The following is a 24,590-nucleotide window of genomic DNA, read 5'->3' as shown; positions in this document are numbered from 1 at the left end:
TTCAGTTTTAATTAAGAATAATAATATGGTGATTTAGAGTTAAAAAAGGATGTGAAAATAGATTGTGTCTACGTACTTTTGCACAATCTGGCAAATGTTGATTAGCTGGGTATCGCTTTTTCTAAATTCTCCTCTATTATATTCCCGACAAGGGATTATCCCATTAGTTGATGATGCCCTTCCTCAGAAGCCCTCCTCTAAACATTTTTAGCCAAAGAAAGGGAAGGAAAAAAAAAAAAAAAGAAAGAGAAAATAATAATGATTGTTAAACCGACATGTGGATGTGGGGCCCGCATAGTAGGCGTACACTAATCTTTCAATAATAATGCTTTAAAAAAAGTGAACCCGTTGGGCAGGTGCCATATGGGCCGAATGAAGCAACGGGCCCAATACCGGCCCAACATCCCAGCGATACGCTCACCGCAGAGTACGCGTAATCCCGTCGTCTTGTGAGCAACAATGGACGAAAAAATATATTTTGAAACAAATGAGACGATTACTGCAGGAGGGTGACCTCACCGCAGGTGACCGGACTCCGAAAGCTGTAAGAAAAATACAGCCCGGCCCAATAAGCTCAATTGGCCGGTGAATTAATGTGGCCGAACATCGGACCACTTCTAGGTGCCATATGGGCCGAACTAATTTACAGGCCCAATAGATCGATGGGCCTTCTTAGGAGCCCAAACTTGCTCTTTTTGATAACACGTTTATACTTATAGAGGGGCTCAATGGCTATGCATGTTAATTATGCACAAAATCTTATATCATCATTATTATTCTTTTGTTGGAGTTGCATGCGAAGATATTTTACTTCCAAGTGCCTTCTGTCACGAACAAAATATTTTCCGCTGAATTCTCCTTGACAGTGGCCCAAATCTGCTTAGTGAATTCGGGTTGAATCGGGTTGTCACGGAAACCCAAACCCAACCCGTTGTGGAAAACTCAAGGATTATGAAACTCATAGGAGTTATGGATGACTCTTGAGCTTTTGGCAATTATGAGGGCTCATTATGAGGGCTCATTATGTAGGCAATAGTGGGTGAGTTATGTGGCTAGTGGGTGAGTTGAAAAGGCTCATTAGGCCTATAAGTAGTGGGGTTTGGTTAAGGTCAAAATACACAAGAGAGAGTGTGTGTATGTGTGGGTTGTAATCTCTTTTCTAAATAGTGTAGCACTTAGCTTTTTGAGAGAACTTCTGCCTCTTTCTCTTTGTCATTCCCTTTACATACTTAGTCGTAGGGCGCGAAGGTTCAGGCTAGCAATAAGAACGAAGGCTTACCCATCTTCGAGCAGGAAGGCTGGCACCGCACGGGCTTTGCGAACAGAAACGCTAAGGCTGTGACACTTCTCTTCGCTTTCTGTATGTGGCTTTAATTTGATTTGAAATATCAAATTCACTTGATTAGCAAAGTCGACAATCTCGATGGAATGGAATTTCTATTTTATCCGACGAAAGCAAGTCAATGCACTCAAAAAAAAAAAAAGAAAAAAAAAGAAAAAAAAAAGAAAAGTTCTGGTGCTTTGTAACTATCAACAGCCTATCCTATTTTATAATAGGATAGGCTGTTGATAGTTAAAGAAGTCAATTCTTTCATCATCTGGAAAAACATATAAAATAGTTGGGCCAACTCGATTTAGGCTTCGTAACTCGTTCGTATAAGACAGCGTTTTACTTTATTAAGGAGTGCAGATATTACACATGAAGTTTATTCAAAATAGAAAAAAAAAATTTAAAATTTAAAATTTAAAATCGTTTACTAGTAGAAATTTTTTTAGGAAAATTATAAGATAAACGGCTGATGTAAATTGGCATACTATTTTAATAGTGTTATTTTTTTTTTTTTTTCAAAATTCAAATGATTGTTTTGGATCACATGCATTTATCTTTCAGTTATTTGTATTCGCTTGAACCCAGCCACGGTGCGATACGCTCACCGCCCCTTATGCATAAGCGCGGCGTTTTGAGAGCAAAAATCCACGAAAAAAGTAATTTTGAGGCAAACAAGGCGATTGGTGTGGGAGGGTGAGCTCACAGGAGATGAGTGGACTCGCATAGCCGCATCAGTATATATAGCCCGGCCCGGCCCAATAAGAAAGTCATTTGTTGTCTAGCGCCAGAATCAATGCGGCCCAATTTCCCAGCGATACGCTCACCGCATTAGGCATACCCCCGACGCTCTGCAAGCACCAGTCCACCGAAAAAATATTTTGAAGCAATCGAGGCGATTACTGCGTGGGGGGTGAGCGCACTGGCCGGTGACCAGACTCGGAAAGCCCTATGGCCCCTATCTATCCGTATACAGGCCGGTCCAATAGGTCGATTGGCTGGTGGTGAATTAACTAACGTGGCCCAACATCAGACCAATTGTCGGTATCATATGGGCCGAATTAAATTGACAGGCCCAATAGATCGAATGGGCCTTAGATCGCTAAAGCGACAGCGCAAAGGGTCCAGGCCCAACAAAACGGGCCCTTCTTTAGAGCCCAAACTAGGTCATTTTGATAACACGTCTAAACCTATATAGGGCCTCGAAGGATTTGCATTAATTATGTACATAATTTTATTTATTTATTATTTATTTTTGTATTGGAGTTGCATAAGGAGATGTCAACCTGGTGCAGGATGTCTCGATTCCATGATTCTTGCAGTTCTCTAAATTAATACATTATTATTTTACTTCCAAGTGCTAAAATCCAATGTTCTCTCTCTCTCTCTCTCTNTAGGGCCTCGAAGGATTTGCATTAATTATGTACATAATTTTATTTATTATTATTTATTTTTGTATTGGAGTTGCATAAGGAGATGTCAACCTGGTGCAGGATGTCTCGATTCCATGATTCTTGCAGTTCTCTAAATTAATACATTATTATTTTACTTCCAAGTGCTAAAATCCAATGTTCTCTCTCTCTCTCTCTCTCTCTCTCTCTCTTTTCTGTATGTAGTTTTAATTTGATTTGAAATATATCAAATTCACTCGATAGCTAAGTTATGGTATTTTAAAATTCAGGGCTCTCTGAGAATAGACTGTCAATAATCAAAAAAGTCAATTGTTTCATCATTTCGAGAAACATACAAAACAGTCGAGCCAACTCGATTCAGACTTTGTAACTCGGTTGTATGAGGTAGCGTTTTACTTTAGCAAGAAGCGGAGATATTACACAGAAAGTTTATTCAAAATAAAAAAAAAAAAATTATCATATTTAAAATCATGTACCAGTATAAATTTTAAAAATTATTAGATAAAATGGCTGATTTAAATTACGATGCAATTTTAACATTGGTGATTAAAAAAAAAAAAAAAAATAGAACGACTAATTTGGATGACCCGCATCAATCTCTCAATTTATTTGTACTCACTGGAGCCGCAACGTGTCATTTTATTGCCTTCGGTCCCTGCGATACGCTCACCGCCGCTACGCATTACCGTGGCGTTTTGGAAGCAAGAATCCGCGAAAAAATTAATTTTGAAGCAAAACGAGACGATTAGTGTGGGAGGGTGAGTTCATGGGAGGTGACCGGACTCGGAAAGCCGCATCAGGATAAATAGCCCGGCCCAATAAGTCAATTGAGTCGCGACCCAATTGTGGCCCAAATCCCAGCGGTACGGTCACCGCCCCGTGCGCATAACCTCGACTTTTTGTAAGCAACGACCCACCAAAAAAATTAATTTGTACCAAACGAGACTATTGGTGCCGGGGGGGTGAGCACACCGGGGGTGACCGGACTCGGAAGGCCGCTTCAAAATATAGCCCGGCCCAATAACTCAATAATCTAGTGAATCAATGCGGCCCATATATATATATATATGTTATTTGGATTTTTTATTTTTATTTTTATTTTTTAGCAACCCAAGTGTAAAGAGATCTATGACAATGTAGGCTCGGCTTAACTCACAGTCCGACGGCGGAGATTGCTTCTGGTGTTGCGAAATATTTTGACGAGGCTAATATTACATTTAATTATTTTAATTTAAATTATATATTCTAATTACTTGAATTAACAATCTTGCTAAAATTAGAGGTGAAATCAACACTTTATTCAGCTAAAAATTTGATTAAACCACTAATTTTAATGAAAAATGAAGACCAAATTTAGTGAAATTTCCCAATTATCCAATGCAAATAAGTTAAATCAAACCGCAAGCTGTTTTAGAATGGCCTGTAGATTGGAGGGCCCCCGTGCAGTTAGTATCTTTTTTCAATTATATAAGTAGTACCAGGCCTGAATCTTAATAGCTTTCAGAAAAACAAAAACAGTGCAGTTCTTCAGATCTCAGATTAGATGATGAAACTCGTCGCACGTTGACACCTCGCAGTCGCTACCAACGAAAGGAATGAAGCTGTAATCGCAGTTTATTTGATTTGGAGAGCAAGTCATACGACAGCGTGCTAGAAGAAACACATGAAACAAACATTCAGGGAAAGCAAGGGACGTAAACATAATTGCAATTTGGAAAGCTATTTAAGAAGCTCTTCGGCGTATTTGCAGCGATTTATTGGATTATTGACTTTAACCCCCTAAAATCTATTGAAGAACACGTTTTCATTGACCAACTCTAGACGGTGTCTATCTCAACAAAACAAGCAGCTCCAAGACATGCATTCACACCGAGTTAAAGAAACCGAAAACATCAGAAAAGTTGAACCAAGTCAAGAAAAATCCACGATCGAGAAGAGTCCACATATTATAAAAACAATCAAGCCGCAGAGTCTACATGAAGCATAGACAGCAACGTTTAACTGTTCATAGCATTTCAAGTACACCTTTTTGAGTCCAAATGGCGAGAAATTGGAAAAGACTAAGAAGCCAAAGTCAGATCTAAGGGTGACATGCCAAATGTAAAATGCAACAAATATTTACCATTCATAAGACAAGAAAAGCTTTTGGTATTGATACAAAAGAGCTTGTGGTCGGAGTGAAATGCAGATTGAAAAGCTTTATGGCATTACGGCAAAAACTGAATCCAACGACTAGAAGAATTCCCGGATATAAAAGATACATGGCCAGTCATCTACTTCAGTAATCAAGGCAGAAGCAGAAAGGGTCAGCTACACCCAGTTCCTTTACAGATGCATTACCATCACTTACATTGAGCATGGGAGAGTGTCGCAGCTAGAGCAAACCCGCGATGCGTCGTCATTCGTCAAGACAGATGTTTTCTGGTTGATATTCACAGATGATAGGCCCACAAAGAGTTTGAATGAAGGGCGGAAATGTACATCAGAAAGTTTGTTTCATAAAAGCTCAAGGAAACCTTTTTGTCTGCAGAGCACCAATACGTATTATGATTTAAATGGTGAATAGCCGTTCCATGCTATTGTATTCAACAAATTATTAGCCAGCCTGAACTTTGAAAGCACAGAAGTATATCTTATTTATCAAGGAAGCTTGAAAGACAACAAAGGTTAGATCTGCCAATATAGGATAATGGAAAATATTTTAGCTGAAGTGTCTATTTTTGGCTTTGTTATTTATACTTTCAATTTAATACGGTAGCATCAGTCCAACCAACTAAGAGAAGCACGCAGTTTTAATACCATCTTTCAGTCACCAAGGCAATTATCAGCTAGAGGATAATGGAAAAACATGGTGGTGTAAATAAATAGTTACCATCAAACGCGGGGACCGACGTACTGGTGCTCCATGTGGAGATAATGCAGGGTGCTGAGATCTTAGTTTCTTAGGAAGATCACACTTATCTTTTGCTTGAATATCTAGGTATTGGTCAACAGATTTTTCGCTCCTAGTGTCCACCGAGGTAGGAGGTGGAGATGATATCGTGACTGAAGAAGAGACTGGACAAAACGCTGATGCTGTTGGATGAGTTCCTGTAAAACAAATTAGTGAATGATAACTCGCGTATACAACTGGTGGTAGAGTTAATCAGGTAAGTACACAAACTAGGAAAAATCATTTCTTGGCCAAGAAAAAAAGAATCACAAATGGCTAAACAGGAAACCATATATAGTTTTTAAAGCGTAACAAATGGCTAAACAGGGTTGAGGACTGCAACAACGGGAAGACAGTAACTTCAAACTTGAAGTCGAATAACTAATCTAAAGAGAGAAAAGGAAATACAAATTCCAGTAGGAAAAACTTATTTCTCAGTTTAATGTAACAGTATGAAAATAGTAACATGATCAAATTTCCAACAAATTCCAAAGTATATCCATATTGTGCTTTAGTTTGTACAGAAAGATAAGTGCTTCAACAAAAGGTATCAGCTTTCAGTGGATAAAACGAAAAGACAAAAAATTAAGAAATCTAAGCTTATGTGGAACCAAGACAAACACATAGACCATGCAATATTAGTCAACAATAAGGAAAAAAGAAAGTAAAATCTCACTAAAGGTATTGTGCAGCCACATAAGAAATTAAATGAAATTTTTACCATTTAGTGCCGTAGTCTGGAATTTTTCTCTCATTATTCTGACAAATTTGAACAAGTCATTAGTTCTATTCAAGTCGTTGACCAATTCATTGATCTCTTCCATGTATGGATCACAATGCAATACTGGAATCACAAGATAGTGTGCTTAAAATTATATGCTAGAAACAATGATAGTATACATAAAAATAAATAAAGATAAAAGAACATAAAAATCAACTTACAATAGTACTTATCATTGTCAAGCCTTATTGTAAACGAATATTCCTCATCCAGATTGCTCGCGTCAATTTTGTTGAAAATGAATTTGACTCCTTGAGAGAACAAACGGTCGTCAAAGAGATGAGGTTGATCACAGAGGATTTAGTTAATAATTGATTTTCAAACTTACCTTCTCCTCCTAAACTGCGGAAACCAAGAACCTTGTAGTACCACAAAATAGCTTCCTCTATATTTTCTTTTCCAACTACATCTTGACCACTAGTTGTTTCAAGAGCTTCAATAGCTACGAAGTCGCAAAAGGATCAATGACCGGAACAATTGAAAAGAATGCTTTGCAGCTAAGAACAGATTGAAAAATACTAACAAAATACAGCCTCCACAAGGTCCCAGAAACAAAAAAAATCTAAAACAAAGCATAGAAAATGAATATCAAATGAAGCACCTACAAATAGGTTAGTGTAGAAAAGGACAAAAAGGGAACCATAAAACCAGAACAAACTATCAGTGCTGATCCGTTAGGTTCATATTTATACAATAAGAGTAAACACGGTTAGGTTATTATTCAGCGTTCATTTTCTTGTTTTATTTGATTATTGTCAAATCTCATTTTACATGTAATCTTCAACAAGCTATACAACATATTTTAATGAATTTAATGTACAAAAGCTTAAAAAGTAACGGCAGCGAGTACAAAAACAATATAAGCTCCTACGCTGAATGGCAGTTGTATAAAGTTCATTTCTGTAGAAAAGAGATTTCCAGTCATAAGTATAAATCAATTAACATTACGAAGTTTCCCTCTAAATGCGCACTACATCACTAGCTTCAAATAGAATCACCAGTACAGAATAAATCTAAGTTATCCAGTAACAGTGCAAGACTACTAAAGAATGCTTCATAACTATGCCCAAACTCATCCAATATAGTGGTATGGCAAGCTTAAACAAGAAAATGTTACCTACTAACTCTTTTGAAAGTAATGCAGCATATCCATCCCTCTTAGCCCTTTGATCCGTAAGGATCTTCCTGAGTTGCTCTGTTCTTGCTATGGTGGTCGAAAGAGATTCACCAGTGGTTGTATATTTTGACTCTTTGCGGGTTTTCACTGGAATTTATAAGGAAGAACATAAAAACACATTACTAATAGTCTAGTTGCTATTGTAAGATCAGTGATGAGACGCAAAACCAAAATGGAAGTAGAAAGACAGTACTTGAAAAGCAGCAAACTTAAAGGAGTATATAACATGTGGTGAATCAGACTTTTCAAGTAGCCTATCAAAGCGAACAGATTGACACAGTAATGTCCTTATGTAATTATTATTATTGGTACTCTACCACAATAACACCACTCAGGCCTATGTCAAAAACCAAGGCTGTTAACGACATACCACTATGACGTAAACTTCAATCTTTAAAGTGCTCGTGCATGATACTTGGATAATGATAATAATGATGCTAGCGCCTGGTTGCAAATAGGTGAAAATACTAACCAAACCAGATAAGAATTCAGAAGTGTACCAATTGACTAGTCGGAGGTGATAACCAATGAATAGCGAGTGAAAGTTGCGACAAAGAAGCACAGACAAAAGTGCCATAAGGTGAAATAAGTAATGCTTTATTCTGATATAATTTAGCTATTCTACACATAATTGTTTGTTCTCATAGTAAAAGGAACACTGCCATAACAACTAAGACTTAAATACAAGCTTACCTGCTAGAGATTCTCCAAGATCAGCTTCTAATTCCTTCAGGTGATCTTTCAGTTCACTGAGTTTTTCTGCATGCAAATGAAGGAAAAAATATTTAAAAAAATATCCAAATACACACATTAATTGTGGAACCAAACAAAACCAACGCAGAAGATCAGGTACAATTAAATACAGCAAGTAATTTATAAAATGCCCTAGAACTTTACCAATTGGTAACCTACCATTAGAAAACTAAATTTTCATTCTTTTCTTAATAAAGGGCAATCAATATCTTTATGAATCTGATAACCTAAGCTGCAAAGGACTAACATTATCCGCAGACACTGTAACCCTGTAAGCCCTCGGATCAGACACACGAACAAATCCTTGCAATACAACAAAAAATTAAGTGCGAAAATCCCCAACTCTTTTCTCTGCAGAACAGAATCGAAGTTATACAGCGTAATAAATACAATCGTAACCAAAATAGCTTGATCAAGATCAATAATCTTCTGCAAAAGAGATTAAAAAAGAAAAAAAAAAAAACCGAAAAAAAGGAAATTGGGCGCCAATTCTCGATGCGAGATTAACACCTCCAACTCGCAGGTACCAACGCAAACCCTAGAAGACACAAAACAAACACCGACGAAATCAGAGGAAGAGGAAGAGGAGAGAGAGAGGGGAGCAACCTCGATCGGCTAGGGTTTCGTGGGCGAGGGAGCGGAGGGAGTGGAGGGAGCGGCCGAGGGAGGCTGCGGCGAGGGTCGCCCTGTCGCGCTGCGACCGGATCTCGCGCTCGCACGCGAGGCGCAGCTCCGCCATGCGCCGCCGCACCAGGGACTCCTCGGCGAACCCCTGCATCTATTTGTAGCGATCGAGTCGAGGAGAGTGAGAGCGCTCGCACTCTCACACTACGCTTCGAGGCGAATTTGGGGGGTTTCGCTCTCTCCCTCTCGAAACGTTTTTAGGCGTTTTGAATTGCTAGTGTGAGCGGAAACGGGTTCGGGTCGAGTTATTATCGGGTCGGTAAAATTATCCGAATCGAACCCGGTCCAAAATGAATGGCCCGGATTCAATAATAAGGGCCCATTTGAAGTTGAGGGCCGCGGAACACTATTGGACCGAATAGAATTGGGGGAAAGCATATAAATAATATAATATGCTTTTATTTTCGTTCATCTTAGTCAAATGGCCTTCTTGCATATTTGATTTTTAATTTTTGCAAATCTAGTTCACTTTTTAGAATTTTGCAGATCCAGTATTATTTTTTAAAAAGATGATCAAACTAACTTTTTTTCAAAATGCATAAAAAATATATATATTAAAGATCTTAAAAAACTACAACCGATCAATCACTATTATAGTTACCTTGTTCTTAAGAAACAATATTTTTATTTAATATATAAATAAAAAATTTTAAATAATAAGAAAAGAAGATAGAATGCAATATTCTTTCAAAATACATCAAAAGGTCGTCTAGTTGCACTTATATACATACACATTAAAATGTCAACACATCAAAAACTCCAAAAAGAAACGGTTAAAAGCATAACACAAAATAAAAGGGGGTCTAAGAACAGTTCTCTACAAAACTTTTCTCACGCCGGCTCAACGAAGCTATGTAACTTTTATGTCCCATTATATATATATATATATATATATATATATATAGAGTGAGGCTACTATGCTATCGGAAGCACGGAGCCTTCCAGCTCATTTTCGATGTTGCGATTTTCGAATCGTCGATCGGCTCCGTTAAACTTGATCTAGAGTATTTGGAGTACCTAGAAAATAAATTTTATTATTTTTCAATATTATTTGCCTAGTGATCGAATGAGCTCAAAATCAACAAATTTTAATGGCCGTAGTGAGCCGTTTGCAAGTTTAACGGTGTAGAAATATACAAATCACGTGAAATTTTGATAGAAAATTCTTTATACNTTCGAGCCCATTCGATCACTAGGCAAATGATATCGAAAAATAATAAAATTTATTTTCTAGGTACTCCAAATACTCTAGATCAACTTTAACGGAGCTGATCGGCGATTCGAAAGTCGCAACATCGAAAACGAGCTGGAAGCACGGAAGGCTCCGTGCTCCTAAGCCGTTTTCGATGATGAAATTTTCGAATCAATGATCGGCTCCGTTAGACTTGATTTAGGATATTTGAAGTTTCTAGAAAATAATTTTTGCGATTTTTTAATATCATTTACCTAGTGATCGAAAGAATTCAAAATCAATAATTTTTAATAGTTAATATCTGCCGTTTTCAAGTTTAACGGTGTAGAAGTATTCAAATCAGATGAAAAATTGATACAAAATTCTTTATACTATCTACAACAATATTAATATTTCTGATCGAAAATTTTAGTGCTATATCATCACTTTTTATAGAATTTTTATTTTCAGCCGTTAAAAATTATTGATTTTGAATCCTTTCGATGTTAGGTAAATAATATCGAAAAATCGCAAAAATTATTTTCTAGAAACTTCAATTACGCTAGATCAAGTCTAACGGAGCTGATCATCAATTCGAAAATTCTATCATCGAAAACGGTTCAGGAGCACGGAGGCCTCCGTGCTCCCGAGAGCACGGCAGTCTTGCTCTCTCTCTCTCTCTCTCTATATATAGTGTTATCGGGTTATTGGTTACCGGATCTATGATAACCGATTTGCGAAAACAAGTAGCCAAAAAGTAGACACGTTCCCAACGACTCTCTTAAAAATAATAAAAACAGCTCCAAGTTAAATAAATAAATAAAATAAATTCCCTCCCCCTTCTAAATTTGGTCTCCCCCTTCCTCTCCTCTCCCCCAATTAACCAAAAAAAAGTTTTCTCTTTTTTTTTTCTCCTCCTTGATAGTAGTAATAGTAATAATAATAATATTCTCCTCTGTTTCGGAGAGATGGGGAAGGAGACGAACCAGAGAGGGAGAGGGGACAGCAACTCCATCTACCCGTTGGAGATGAATCCAACGGCCAACAGGGCTCCTCCTCCTTCGGCGCCGAGTAAGGGCGACTACAAGCCATTTCGGCAATGGTTTCCGTGGCTGGTGCCGACTTTCATTGTGGCCAACGTCGCCCTCTTTATTATCACAATGTTCGTGAACGATTGCCCCGGTAATGTCGGCGCCGACTCCTGCGTCCTCCGCCGCCTCCTCGGCCGCTTCGCGTTCCAGCCCCTCAGGGAAAACCCCCTCCTCGGCCCCTCCTCCACCACGTCAGTTCCTCCTTTTTTTTTTCATTTTTTTATAATAATTATAATTATTTTCTCATGCATAACATGCTGAATAAACGTTTCTCTTTTTTATTTTTCCCTAAAAAGTTAAGATTATGTGGAACCTCGTTTTGTTGGAGGTGAATGTTTTGATAGATATGATCTGATAATGTTATATTCAACGTATTGGAAAGTTACTCCTTTTCTGTTAGATTGTGTTTATAATACGGGGAATTTGTGAGTTCTAGGTGCATCTGTGAATTGGGTTTTTTTCTTGTTTCAAACAATAGTTTTGGTTTTTTTTTCCAGAAAAAAAAAATTTAGTTATTAATCATGTTGTGGAAATGGAAAGAGAGATTCTATCAACTACAAGCCAATTTTTTTTTTTTTTTTCTTGATTGGAGTTGCTTCCGTCAGATGTGGTGTAGATTTTGTTTAATTTAAACAGCTTTCATTTAGCTGTCAGCCATTAAGTATTAACAGAATGGGCAATCTGACAGCTGAAAAGATGACAGAGTCATTAAATTTGACAAAAATTCTGTTACCTGTAATCAAATCGCCGATTTGACAAATTAAAAAAACTTCAATGAAAACAAACAAACAATCTGAAATTTCGCTAAGTGAATTAGAAATGGATTATTTAGAAAGCTTATTGAGTTAACATGCTTGTTGGTGTCGCATTAAGGCTCTATTTGGGATAGCGTTATGTGAGAAAGCATGATGGAAAAATGTCTTGTTTGTTTCAGTACATAATACGACATTCTACATGTCGCAATGAATCAGTTACGGCATATTTTTTGCTGTTCGATCAAAAAACGCAGAAGCATATTTTATCCATTAGCATTATTTGGACTTCAATACACGGTATCGATTTTTAATGCCAATTTTGGTGATGTCTATATTGGTTGCCTAAGTCAAAAATCAAATAAGTAGTTGGAGACCGCGGCCTTATCCGCCTGTCTTGCAGTGATCCTGATTATAATATATTGTTTCCTCACTAATGCATTAATTAGGTCTCTACCCTGGGTAGTTGACTTTTTTTTTTTTTTGGTTTCCAATCATGATGTGTTTGATATGCAATGCATTTGATGAAGTGCCAACGAAGTTTCAATTATTAATCAGCATGCCGGTTCGTGTATTACGTGTGAATTTTGCAGTAAAATGTGCTCTGACGTTTCGGCTTTGGGAGACTATAGGAATTAGTTATTTTAGTTCCTTAAAGTTTTACCAGTTATTTTCCTGTGCTTCTCAGTAGCACTTTGGAATATGCCATTCTTCTTTGGCCCCTGTTGACTCAAACTTATGTAAGAGATGAACGTTTATATGAATCCTGTGGACTTTCATAATTCTTTTACTCACTTGTAGATTTTTAGGATTTGGAGATTCAAAAATTATCGAAATCTACAAAGAGTCATCGCTAGTCGTCGATTGTTTACATAGAGTTTACTTAGATCTCCATGTATTTTAGTCAGTTATGTAAGGATCTTGCCTTAACTTCTTCTTCTTTTTTTTCCTAATAAAATGGGGGTCAGAGAGTGAAAAAAAATTATTAAAAAAAAAACAAAGTATGAAGAATTAACTGTTAACAGATTTGAGCTGTGACAGAGGATAGACTTCCCGAAGTGACACCGCAAGATCATTTTCTGACACTGTTTTTGTACCAAACTAATTGTTGCTGCTAAGAAGAAAATAGATTTTGTTACTTTACATGATTGTGCTTCAATTTCTTTCAACCTATGACAATGTATTCTATTGTACCTGGAAAATCTGGGAATTCTTGTTATGATATATTTTCATCCGCAGATAACATATGCTTGTTCATTATATTTCTTTGTTATAATTCAAGTGGAGAAACACTTAATCCTGTTCTGTGATGATAAGCACTAGTAATGGTAGAGAATAAACATGTCATTTTACATCTCTCTCTCAGGCTGCTGAAGATGGGGGCTCTGGAAGTGAATAGAGTAGTTCGTGACCACCAGCGTTGGCGCCTCATTACATGCATTTGGTTACACGCAGGCGTTGTTCATATACTCGCCAATATGTTGAGCCTTTTGTTAATTGGAATAAAACTCGAAAAAGAATTTGGATTTGGTAAGAAATGAAGCTTAGCTTGAAGTTATTAGTCACATCAGCTGCATTTTGTAATTTACTCCTTGTATTGTGTTATCATGTCACTTTGAATCAACAAGTTCTAAGGCCTTTTTTGAAGTTACGAATATATTGACTTGGAAATACTGTTATTCTCTTTTCTTTCCTTTTTTTTTAATATAGTGAGAATCGGCCTACTATATGTCATCTCTGGGATCGGTGGGAGCTTGTTATCTGCTCTTTTTATGCAATCAAGTATCTCTGTTGGTGCGTCGGGTGCTCTTTTTGGATTGCTAGGGTCCATGCTTTCAGAGCTTATTACAAATTGGACAATTTATGCGAACAAGGTAATCTATGAAATTTGGCATTAGTAGGAGGCTTTCGATGGATTTTTATTTTTATTTTTTTAAGAAACAATTATCTGATGTTTTCATTTGAATCTAGTTTGCAGCATTGTTGACCCTTGTCTTCATTATTGCTATAAACTTAGCTGTCGGGATCCTTCCGCACGTCGACAATTTTGCTCATATTGGAGGGTTTATTACGGGATTTTTCCTTGGATTTGTGATTTTGATTCGCCCCCAATTTAAATGGATTAGCCAAAAGAGTGCTCCTCTTGGATATCACAGCAGTCCGGTCAAACACAAGCACAAGATGTATCAATACGTATTATGGGTGATTGCAGCTATAGTACTAATTGTTGGGTAAGCTGAGAATTTTGAACACTTTTATCGTTAAGATTATAGAGAATTGATGGTTGTTTACTCTATTACTTTATGTGCTTTTTTAGTCAAAACTTCTACTTAATGCCCTTGTAGCTTTCATGGCAAATTCCTTTTATTATGGCTGATTTGGAAATACTCGCACCAATTTCTAAGGTTTGATGTCAAACTCAATGGCGGTTGTAAGGTTGAGTCGACGTTTTGTTTGGAAAAGGAAGAAGATAATGATGACTGAGCCTGAAAACTGCAATGTAGCTTCTAGCTATATTTTATTGCATTTGTAGGAGAATTGTTTATCCTAATCGAGAGTTCATTAATGCAGGTTCATTCTTGGCCTAGTGATGCTTTTCAGAGGCGTCAATATGAACGAACACTGTTCCTGGTGCCATTATTTGAGCTGTGTCCCTACTTCAAAATGGAGCTGCAAATCACAAACTCAGTCCTGCTTGGTGAGATCCCTATTTTATTATCAACTTTCTAATACTCACTACTAATCTGTTTGGCCTGGTTGCCATTTTTGCAAAAAATTACTACTTAAGTAGAGTTGTTTAAAGAAACAGTAATTGCTTTTTCATTAAAATGCCGTCATCATCTTTCTACTAAGTAGAATCAAAAGCTCCTCTCATGTGCTTGCCTAATAAGAAAGCTTGACTTATCATTCATTGATTGCCCGACTAGTTTTATACACGTTGTCATACGACTAATCATATTTTCGTGCCGTTTGCAGAGTTCACTCAGTGGGAACCAGTTGAATTTGACATGCCAAGGAAGCGGGAAGACCCAAACGTACTGGCTTGACGATTCAAAATCAAATTCGACAAATTTGATTTATCAGATGTGCGTCGAGTTTTGCAGTTGACAACGGGTGTACCATGTTTTTGTACCAATACTTGCATCATACTTAACATATATTGTATTCAAGAAAGTTAAGCTTACTTTGTTTGCAAAATCTCCTGGTATCGCCTTCTGCATTCACGCTTGGTGTTGAATTGCGTCGACTTCCTCTGATGACAGCTTTTCTACTCTGATAAAAAAGTTTGTAGCTTTTTGTTGCAGTAAGAAGCTTTCGGTAGGCATTATATAAAACCACTTGGAGCGGCGAAAGCTATACGAATATATGACCAATTTGAACAAATTCTTCTACTCAGCAGTACTGTTTGATGGGCGAGTGCACTTGTAATGTTTAATCCATGTGCATGTTGTTTGGATAAGAAAAGTTGTCTGCGTTTTCAGCTACTATGGTCCTCCAATTAACACTTTTAGACTTTTTGCACATTCTCTAGAAGATATGATGATGTCTCTTTCTATTATCATTTTGCTTTCTTTGAAACCGTTTAGCTGTCACACTGAAAAAAAAAAAGTTGTTCTCGAGTTATAACCAATTCATGCAATTCACAAGCAAAGCTTTAAATTTGAGTTTGATTTTACTATTGTAGAAAAGCCATCTCTTAGTGGCGAGTTTTAGCTCTAAGATGTAATTAAATTTGGAGTTACAGATCTATGATCTTTTGCTTTCTTAATGAAAAATATGTCTAAAATCAGTTTAAAAGATAAGGTTTAATCACTGCCTCATCTCACTGCATCAGACCCTGTCTCTCCAGGGCACAGCAATGGCCAACACCACCTTCTCAGAAGATAATTGACAGAGCCAGAGAAATGCTACTGCTTTCCACTGCTGTACACTCGAATGTTATTTGGATCTATTCAAATTTAAATTTAAATTTTGATATTTTAAAGAGAATTTAATTTATCAGACTTTTGAAGCGCACATTTTCCAGCAATATGCTTCAAATCGCTCAATTATTTGAAGGATCCCTTATTATTGGGATACCAGTAGTTTATCATGTGAGCATTTGGCTTGAGCAGATCAATCGCTAAAAGAATCATGCTAACATTTGAAGATATTGGATCCAAAGGCTTCTGCCGATTCAGCGAGTCGAATATAAAAAAAAAAATCAAAAAGAAGAAGAAAAAGAAAACACTTTTCTGAGCCAAAATGAGTATAACAGATATCTCTTTAGTATTTTGAAAAGAATATATTTTACATATATATATATATATTTTTTTAAAAAAACCTACAAATTAGTATTGCAAAAAGCTTGGAACCGGATCAATTTGAACAGGCTCTCTAGTACAGCAAACATTATATATAGGAGACGCTAATTGGTGCGCAAATTGCGGTGCGTGGGCCCCACAAGTAGGCTAGGGTCGTTCACATTGGGCTACAAAATCTGAGACATGGCTCGTGTCCGAACCTAACCCACGACGTCGCACCCCAGGATCCAATCACCGACACGCGACACGTGCAACCCCGCTATTGGATGCAAAGTTTTTTTTTTAAAAAAAAGTAAAATTGTATGGAACTCGTCACACTATATTTTATTATAAAATAGCCCCATGGATTATTATTATTATTATTATTATTTTGTTTAAGTGACATGAATCGATGAAATTAAAAGTTTTATTAAATTTATTGCTAACTTCACAAAACTTTATAGAAATTTGCTACAGTACATCTTTACCTAAAAGCCCCCAACCACTCAGATCTCCATGCCCTGTTCTGATCATCTCATTTGGTGGTGTTGGTTAATTGGTACCCTTTTTAATATTTTGATTTAATTTCTTATAATAAAGTAGAAACATTGGGCCCAAAAGAGAACTAAGGCTTAATTAGATACGGCTATTCATTAACCGTGAGGTGTGTGAATAATGCAAAGCAGAGGATAATAATGTTCCTTACTTGCTATTAAAGAAATGTGAAGGGGAGGCTACAATAAAATATTAATTAAAGGTTTGATACAGTGATGTGTGACAAAATAAAGCATGTTAAAAGCCAATCAGCACATGATCCAAAAGATTAGCTTATGTCGGATATAAACATGCAAAAGAATCTNAGGTGTGTGAATAATGCAAAGCAGAGGATAATAATGTTCCTTACTTGCTATTAAAGAAATGTGAAGGGGAGGCTACAATAAAATATTAATTAAAGGTTTGATACAGTGATGTGTGACAAAATAAAGCATGTTAAAAGCCAATCAGCACATGATCCAAAAGATTAGCTTATGTCGGATATAAACATGCAAAAGAATCTCTCTCTCTCTCTCTCTCTCTCTCTCTCTCTCGCAAGAACACAAAAGGGAGGAAAATTAATTGAGTTTTATATATATATCTATATATATAAAACTTGATGTGTGTTTAACTTTTCTACATTTGTGTTGGACCGTGCTGACCTGAAGCGCTACTAGATTTACTCCTCTTTCTCTAACCTTCCCCTCTCACCTCCTTTTCCCTTTTTGGCCTTTTGCCTGTTATTTTTGCATTCTCGGAGACCTAAGTTGCTTCCATCTCTGTATGCTCAGTTTATTTTACTTAATGAATGAAGTTGATAGTTTGCTATCTTATTTCTCAAAAAAAAACTTTTCTACACTTGTTTTTCACTATAGTACTTTCCTAAACACTGAATATATTAGTACAATTTTAGTTTAGTGTTACGCTTTTTATGAAGTTTTTTGTAATATTTTATGATGGCTCTTGATTGCCTAGGAAACAAAGTTATAAAGGATTTTGATATTTCGGCAATATTTTGCAGCAAAATGAAGGAGCGGATAAGACAAAGATTACTACTATTATCTTTCTCTTAATTTACCTTAATTACCTTTGCCGAAATATAGGTACATTATAAGTTCCTTGCTATTAGTGTGAAAAGAATGGTTGAGGATTAAGTATAAGAAGATGAGGGCTAACATGGGCTAGTAATTAATAGCTTTAGCATATTGTTCCACCTAATATATGGTGAGCTAATTAGCTAGATGAACCTGTAGCTATCACACTACTCTATCTTTAATTACCATTAATAAGGATCAATTATGACAAAAGAAGAATCTAATATTTTCTATAAGAAAATTAAACAAGATCTTATTAATGTAGCTTATTGCATTTTTTTTTTTATTGATCGATTATCTAGGAAATGACCTAGTAAGAGTCATGAGAATCATACCACTTGTAATTGAGAGGCTTTGATCATGAAAGTTTAACTCGTTAAATATTTTTAGTGAAAAAAATGAACTCCTTGCTAGGATCTCTTCTAACTTGTTATGTCATATATATATATATATGGCCTTGTAATACACTAATAAATTAATATTGAAAAAAGTTGTCACATTTGCAGAGAATTTGCAAGAGATGCATGTAGTGACAATGGCTAACATTAAGAATATTAATTTGTTGGTTTTTTTTCCCCTAGTACTTGGTGACTTTAAGTTAGTTGCAAAATATATATATATGTTTTAAAGTGAGCATGCATTCATGGAGCTGTAGCTATGGATAATAATATCTTTGGTTTAATTTCGTGCATGGGGGCCTAACTAATTAATTGAATTGGGATCAAATGCATTAATTATGCAATCTAAAGCATGCGTAATTTGCATGCAAACATAATGAACACCAAATAAACATAATTATTCAACAAAATTATTTAATTCATATCTGCAGCAAACACCAATTATTACTTACCTTGTTTGATAGCATGCCAAGTTGTAATTTTTTTTAAAAAGAGAGAAAATAGTACGAATGACTAAATAATTTAATTTTCTCCTTCATACATGTAACAGCTGTAGAAATTCACTTTTTTTTTCCCCCCTCCAATTTGTGTGATTAAGTACAGTGAATAATGTTATGTTATAATTAAAAAAAAGAAAAAGTAAAAGAAATTATTTACTTTTTCTTGGACATTAGTAGGGGAGTAGGAATGGGTAGGTAATAAGTGGAAGCACATGGAGAATGGTCTGATGAGGAGAGAGATGCAACAACAATTACATACATATATTATTTTTTTCTCTTACTATTGAACCAATTATTAATCCTGTGATCTATGGATAAATGGAAGATTTTTTTTTTTTAATTCTGATAGAGATAGATAGATTTGGAACTTGAAATCTCGAAGAATAAAAGAGAGATCGATGTTATAGGCTATATTGATCCTTAGTTAGATCGTTTCTCACATGACCATTTATATGATTTATTTCCAGCTGTCCACACACAAGCACATAAATAAATTTTTTTTTAAAATAATTTTATTTTTATTTATCTAAGCACTGAGATTGTAAAGTAACAGCCACCGACATCCAATCCACCATCTTATTGCATTCAATAGCGAAATAAGTATTATAATTTAAAATTATATTTGATGCTTCAAGAATAATCTTATCATCTTACTCTCATTGCCGATTAATTGCTTAGGGGCAAAATACACAAAAAGTTATTATTTTCGTTTGCTTCTTTTCTCTGTGTTCAGCTTAAGATCACCTAACTTACAGAATGATACGATCACTATCTTAAACAGTTAGTTGATATCTTATGTCCCCCGATTAAGAGCACAGATTTTGGAATGGAGCTCAGATGCTTGATAAAAAAAAAAATTTAAAAAAAAAAGGAAAAAGAAAAAGGAGAGAAAGTATTATCATGGCTTGATTTAGATTTTGTTTGAAATTACGGAAAGATTACGTTACGTGCGGAGAGAAAGTACGATAAAAAAATATTCTATTTATTTTCGTATGTAATATTACGTTTCCTATAACGCGATGAGTTAATTACTATATATTTTCTGCAGTCTCATTGGAGAACGTAGAAACATATTTTTATATATTTTTATCCTAACTTCATTTTATTTAATAGTGCCAGATTAGTCTCGGTACCAAACTAAACTTTAGGACTGTTTCTGTGTCAGGTCGAAGGGTTCAAATTCGACCCGATAACCCAAAAGCGAAATCCGCTTAACTCCTCCCAAGTCCCACCACCGTTCCATTATATTCCTCTTAACCCTTCCACACAGACACTCCCACTCCCACACTCATTCAATTCACTCTCTCCTTTACTGCATTGAGCACTAGACCACTCTCTCTCTCTCTCTCTCTCTCTCTCTCTCTCTCTCTCTCTCTAAAAGCATTTTCTCATCATGGGTTTCCCTGTTACACTAACCACCACACTCATTTTGGTCGCATTGTGCCTCCGTGCGGACGCCCGCATACCGGGAGTGTACTCCGGCGGGCCGTGGCAGAGCGCCCACGCCACCTTCTACGGCGGCAGCGACGCATCCGGCACCATGGGTACGCTCTTCTTCTCACTTTAACCCTTCCCTTTCCGCATAATTACTCTCTGGTCCTTCTTTTTTTTTTTTTTTTGTTTAATCAAAATGTGCCTAGACCTTCCCGCGTTTTAGAAATTGGCCCTTAATTCGTTTTTCCTATATCGCCTTTCTTTTCTTTTTCTTTTTTTTTGATACTCGAGCTATTTTAGTTAGTTTCATAAAAATAATATACAAAATTTTAAAAATAAAGAGATGCTTCAAAAGTACTTGTAGTTACATATTACTTATACAGTGGCATATGTGATGTAGGGAATTTTGATTAAACATATATATATATATATATATACAGGCCTATTTAGTTATAAATTTGTCCTCACACATCGAAAGAACAAAAAGAATCTTTTAGGGGACCCAAAATATGTTTCTAACTTTAACGGATCTATTAGATAAAAAATAATTAAAATTGTTAAATCAATTATATTATTAAAGAATTTAATAGAAATCACGAGTAATATTAAAATTACAAATTAACAAAAATAAGTTTAGCGAATCATGAATCATTTTCAAAATGATCGCTAGTTGTGCCGCTTTTTCTATAAAAAAATGCCGTTGCATTCACAGAATCCTAAAAAGAAAAATTATTTTTGAATGAATAGAATGTAAGATTTACCATATTTAGAAACGTACAGATAGTATTGTTCCTCTGTACGTACATTTTTATCTAATTTATGTTTCTCTCTCTATATATATATAGGAGGGGCGTGTGGGTACGGAAATTTATACAGCCAAGGATACGGTGTGGAGACGGCAGCGCTGAGCACGGCGCTGTTTAACGACGGGCTCAGCTGCGGGGCGTGCTTCGAGCTCAAGTGCGCCGACGACCCCAGGTGGTGCCATGCCGGCAGCCCCTCCATCCTCATCACGGCCACCAATTTCTGCCCCCCCAATTACGCCCTCCCGTCCGACAACGGCGGGTGGTGCAACCCCCCTCGCCCCCACTTCGACCTCGCCATGCCTATGTTCCTCAAAATCGCCGAGTACCGCGCCGGGATCGTACCCGTATCCTTTCGAAGGTAATCACAGTCGTAAAATTTTTTATTATTTTGTACGAATTTTCATTAGACAGTATCCTAGTATAAAAAGGACGGCGACAGATCGTATAACTAATATGAATTTCAAAATAAAGTAAATGAGATTCGATGGTTTATGTCCGTCCTTCTTGTTGAAAGGTTCTTTCGCTTTTCACGGACATTTATTATTGAGGGTACCAAGATTACCCCAATTTTGGACCTTGGTCGCGTAACCCTTACACGACCGTAACGATGTTCGGAGCCATTTATTAACTCCGACGAGAGCTACTCTCGATCCATTTCCATTATAAGTATTGCTATAGATTCTTTACAATAATATTTTTATATTTTACCAAATTTATTGATAATTAATAATATACAGATGAACTAAAAAGAAACCTTTTAATATTAAATATATAAAGGTAATTATTATGTAAAGTACTGGATTAGCTTCCTAATTATCAAAGCAAAAACAAATAAAAATAAAAAAAAATTAGAAACGAGGGCAATTTGGTCTTTATACCTTCACTCGTCTCAAAACCGCGTGAGCCCTCGGTGACCGCGCCGGTGACAACGGCACATGCACCCATGTCCCAACCTGGGCCCACCACCTCTTCTCGTTTCGTCCAATCAAAATCTTTTCCCAGAATTTAGCACATTAATCCCCAAAATTCCACACTTTATCAAATTACTCCAACTTTACTTAGTTTTGCTGATCAATTTCCATTAGAAAATATGATATAAGAACACTTAAACATGTGTTTGTGCATCTTCAGATTGTTACGAATACTGTATAACTAATAGCGAATGAATGCGAATTCTCAGAGTGCCCTGCCGTAAGTCGGGAGGGATCCGGTTCACGATCAACGGATTCAGTTACTTCAACCTGGTGCTGATCACGAACGTGGCGGGGGCGGGCGACATAGTGCGGGCGAGCGTGAAGGGCTCGCGCACCGGGTGGATGCCGATGTCGCGCAACTGGGGCCAGAATTGGCAGTCCAATGCCGTCCTCGTCGGACAATCCCTCTCCTTCCGCATCACCGGCAGTGACCGCCGCACTTCTACTTCCTGGAACGTCGTGCCTGCGAATTGGCAGTTCGGCCAGACCTTCTCTGGCAAGAACTTCAGGGTCTGATCTAACAAGAACTACTTTTATGGTGAAAGCGGGAGCCGTAATTGAACTATAGCACATTTTGAAATAAATATTTAAATTTTAAAAAATTTTAATCGTACTATCTAACGTTACAGTAACTTTGAAATGATAACATCAACTGAAAGGGTTTTACTTTAACTACCGATTGATACCGTGTTGTTTGCGAACATTTTTAACGTAATCTTTCGTCGAAAGAGTTACAGATACTGTGAGGTTAGACTATGAAGTTTAAATCTTTCGAACTTAAATACTTATTTTAAAATGTGCTATAGCTCAGGAATGGTCAATTCGCTTTTACCTTTTTCGAAACCACGATTTCCAAATGGGAGTAGTTGGGGGTTGGGTTTTTTTTTTTTTTTTTTTTTCCATTCAACTTCTTTCCCCCTCCGTTCTCACTATTGCTTTTTCGTTCTATTTAATTACTCGTAAAGCTGTTACTAGTGGATTTTAAGTGAGGAAGGGAAAAGAGTGATGGAGAAGTGAGTTTGGGCATTGTTAGCCCAATGTTTTAGTAGGGTATGTGGTGTTTTTTCTTCTATGGGAGGTGTATGGGTCTCGACTAAGATGGGGGAGTTTGTGGAGAAGCGATGCTGCAGCTGAAGCGGCTGCAGATACCAGAATGGAAGATCATGTAGCCCGCAGCTGCTTAGATATATATATTTAAGGATATTTAATATATGAACTATGAAATGTTGATTGTGATTACATTTTCTTATATTTAATGGTTATGTTATTAATAAAAAAATTATATATATTGTCTGAAAATTGGAACTCCTCTCTAATGAAGGCACATTTTGTAATTTACTGCAATGATAGTTGCCCCTGCACATCACATGGCAACCAAAAGTCACCACCACCCTTTCATTGTGCATCTACCACATAGCCCAGGTACAGGATCTATGGCCCGAGTCCCCTGTAGCCATGTAGGAAAAAGGCAAAGGTGAAAACACTCACCAAACTGTGGCATGTGATGTCCCTCTGGTCCATAGTGCACATGAGGTACCTCTACATCTGCCTCATCTACGTGACTTTTCTCACCAACCCCATGGGGCTTGTTGCTCCAAAATTGGTAGTGACCACTGCGATTACCCTAGACTAGGATCTCTTCAAACAACCTATTCTATCTTGTACCATGCAATCATTTGACCTCATTATCACGTAAGAAACCACTTTGTTTTCTCACTTTTAGAAGAGCAACACTATTTATTCTCCGATGTATCGTTTAGTTGGAATATAAATAAAAATTATTTATTTTAAAAATAAATATTTATTGAGACATAAGTAAAAATTAGACTAATTTTATATTTAAATAAAAATTAAATTATTTTTGAGAATAAAATAAATAACGTTTGAATAAATAAAATAAAATAATAAATAATAATAAATAATTATAAATAAAAAATAATATTATTATTCTTCTCGTTATATTTAAATTTAGGTTTTTATATTTCATATTTATATTTTTAAATTTTAACTTTTAAATTTCAAAATTCAAAAGTAAAATTTAAAATCTAAAATTTTAAATTTCAAATTTTAATTTTTAATTTAAGATGCATTTTAAATTTAAAAAATATAAAATATCAAATTTTAAATTTGAAAAATGTAAACTATCAAATTTAAAATTTAAAAATTTGAATTTAAAATTATAAACTTTAATTTTGAGATTACAAATTTTAAATTTTAAAAACAAAAATAGGTGTTCCCACCCTTAACAAATTATCCAAAAATAATAATTTAATATTAATTAAATTAATTAATTATTTAAATATATTAATTAGATTAATTATTAATTAGATTAATTAATGATTTAATACTATATATTTAAATTAACTAAATTTTAATTAATCTTGTTCACGGTTGTTTTGGGAATAAGGGTAGAACAACAAAATTCCAAGACTTATATTGAATTATACAAGCCTATTCCAAGTATCCGAAAACTATTGATCTTGAATA

General features: G+C 36.0%; 3 protein-coding genes across 4 annotated transcripts; 2 read left to right on the top strand and 1 right to left on the bottom strand.

Annotated features, from left to right (window-relative positions):
* LOC109708408 (kinetochore protein spc25) lies at window positions 4,661-9,236 on the bottom strand. Of its 2 annotated transcripts, none has more exons than XM_020230133.1 (8): window positions 8,989-9,236; window positions 8,323-8,388; window positions 7,570-7,716; window positions 6,781-6,894; window positions 6,614-6,703; window positions 6,393-6,515; window positions 5,612-5,829; window positions 4,661-5,263 (listed from the first exon to the last, which is right to left on the bottom strand). In XM_020230133.1, the coding sequence occupies exons 1-8, from the start codon at window positions 9,158-9,160 to the stop codon at window positions 5,246-5,248; spliced, it is 948 nt and encodes a 315-aa protein (XP_020085722.1). In that variant the 5' UTR covers window positions 9,161-9,236; the 3' UTR covers window positions 4,661-5,245. The 2 variants fall into 2 exon arrangements, with proteins under 2 accessions (XP_020085722.1, XP_020085723.1); XM_020230134.1 differs by lacking the exon at window positions 8,989-9,236 and adding an exon at window positions 8,542-8,596 and having other exon boundaries at window positions 8,323-8,398.
* Window positions 11,092-15,591, top strand: LOC109709526 (RHOMBOID-like protein 2). Its single transcript, XM_020231802.1, has 6 exons — window positions 11,092-11,519; window positions 13,447-13,610; window positions 13,791-13,954; window positions 14,052-14,311; window positions 14,652-14,778; window positions 15,057-15,591. Exons 1-6 carry the CDS (start codon window positions 11,206-11,208, stop codon window positions 15,186-15,188), a joined length of 1,161 nt encoding a protein of 386 aa, XP_020087391.1. The 5' UTR covers window positions 11,092-11,205; the 3' UTR covers window positions 15,189-15,591.
* On the top strand, window positions 20,152-23,402 carry LOC109709527 (expansin-A4-like). Its single transcript, XM_020231803.1, has 3 exons — window positions 20,152-20,433; window positions 21,169-21,487; window positions 22,310-23,402. The coding sequence occupies exons 1-3, from the start codon at window positions 20,283-20,285 to the stop codon at window positions 22,617-22,619; spliced, it is 780 nt and encodes a 259-aa protein (XP_020087392.1). The 5' UTR covers window positions 20,152-20,282; the 3' UTR covers window positions 22,620-23,402.

The sequence above is a fragment of the Ananas comosus genome, linkage group 4 (genome assembly GCF_001540865.1).
Source record: "Ananas comosus cultivar F153 linkage group 4, ASM154086v1, whole genome shotgun sequence".
In the NCBI taxonomy this organism is placed as follows: Eukaryota; Viridiplantae; Streptophyta; class Magnoliopsida; order Poales; family Bromeliaceae; genus Ananas; species Ananas comosus.
Note: the sequence above shows the minus strand (reverse complement) of the source record. Positions and strands in the feature narration are given on the sequence as shown.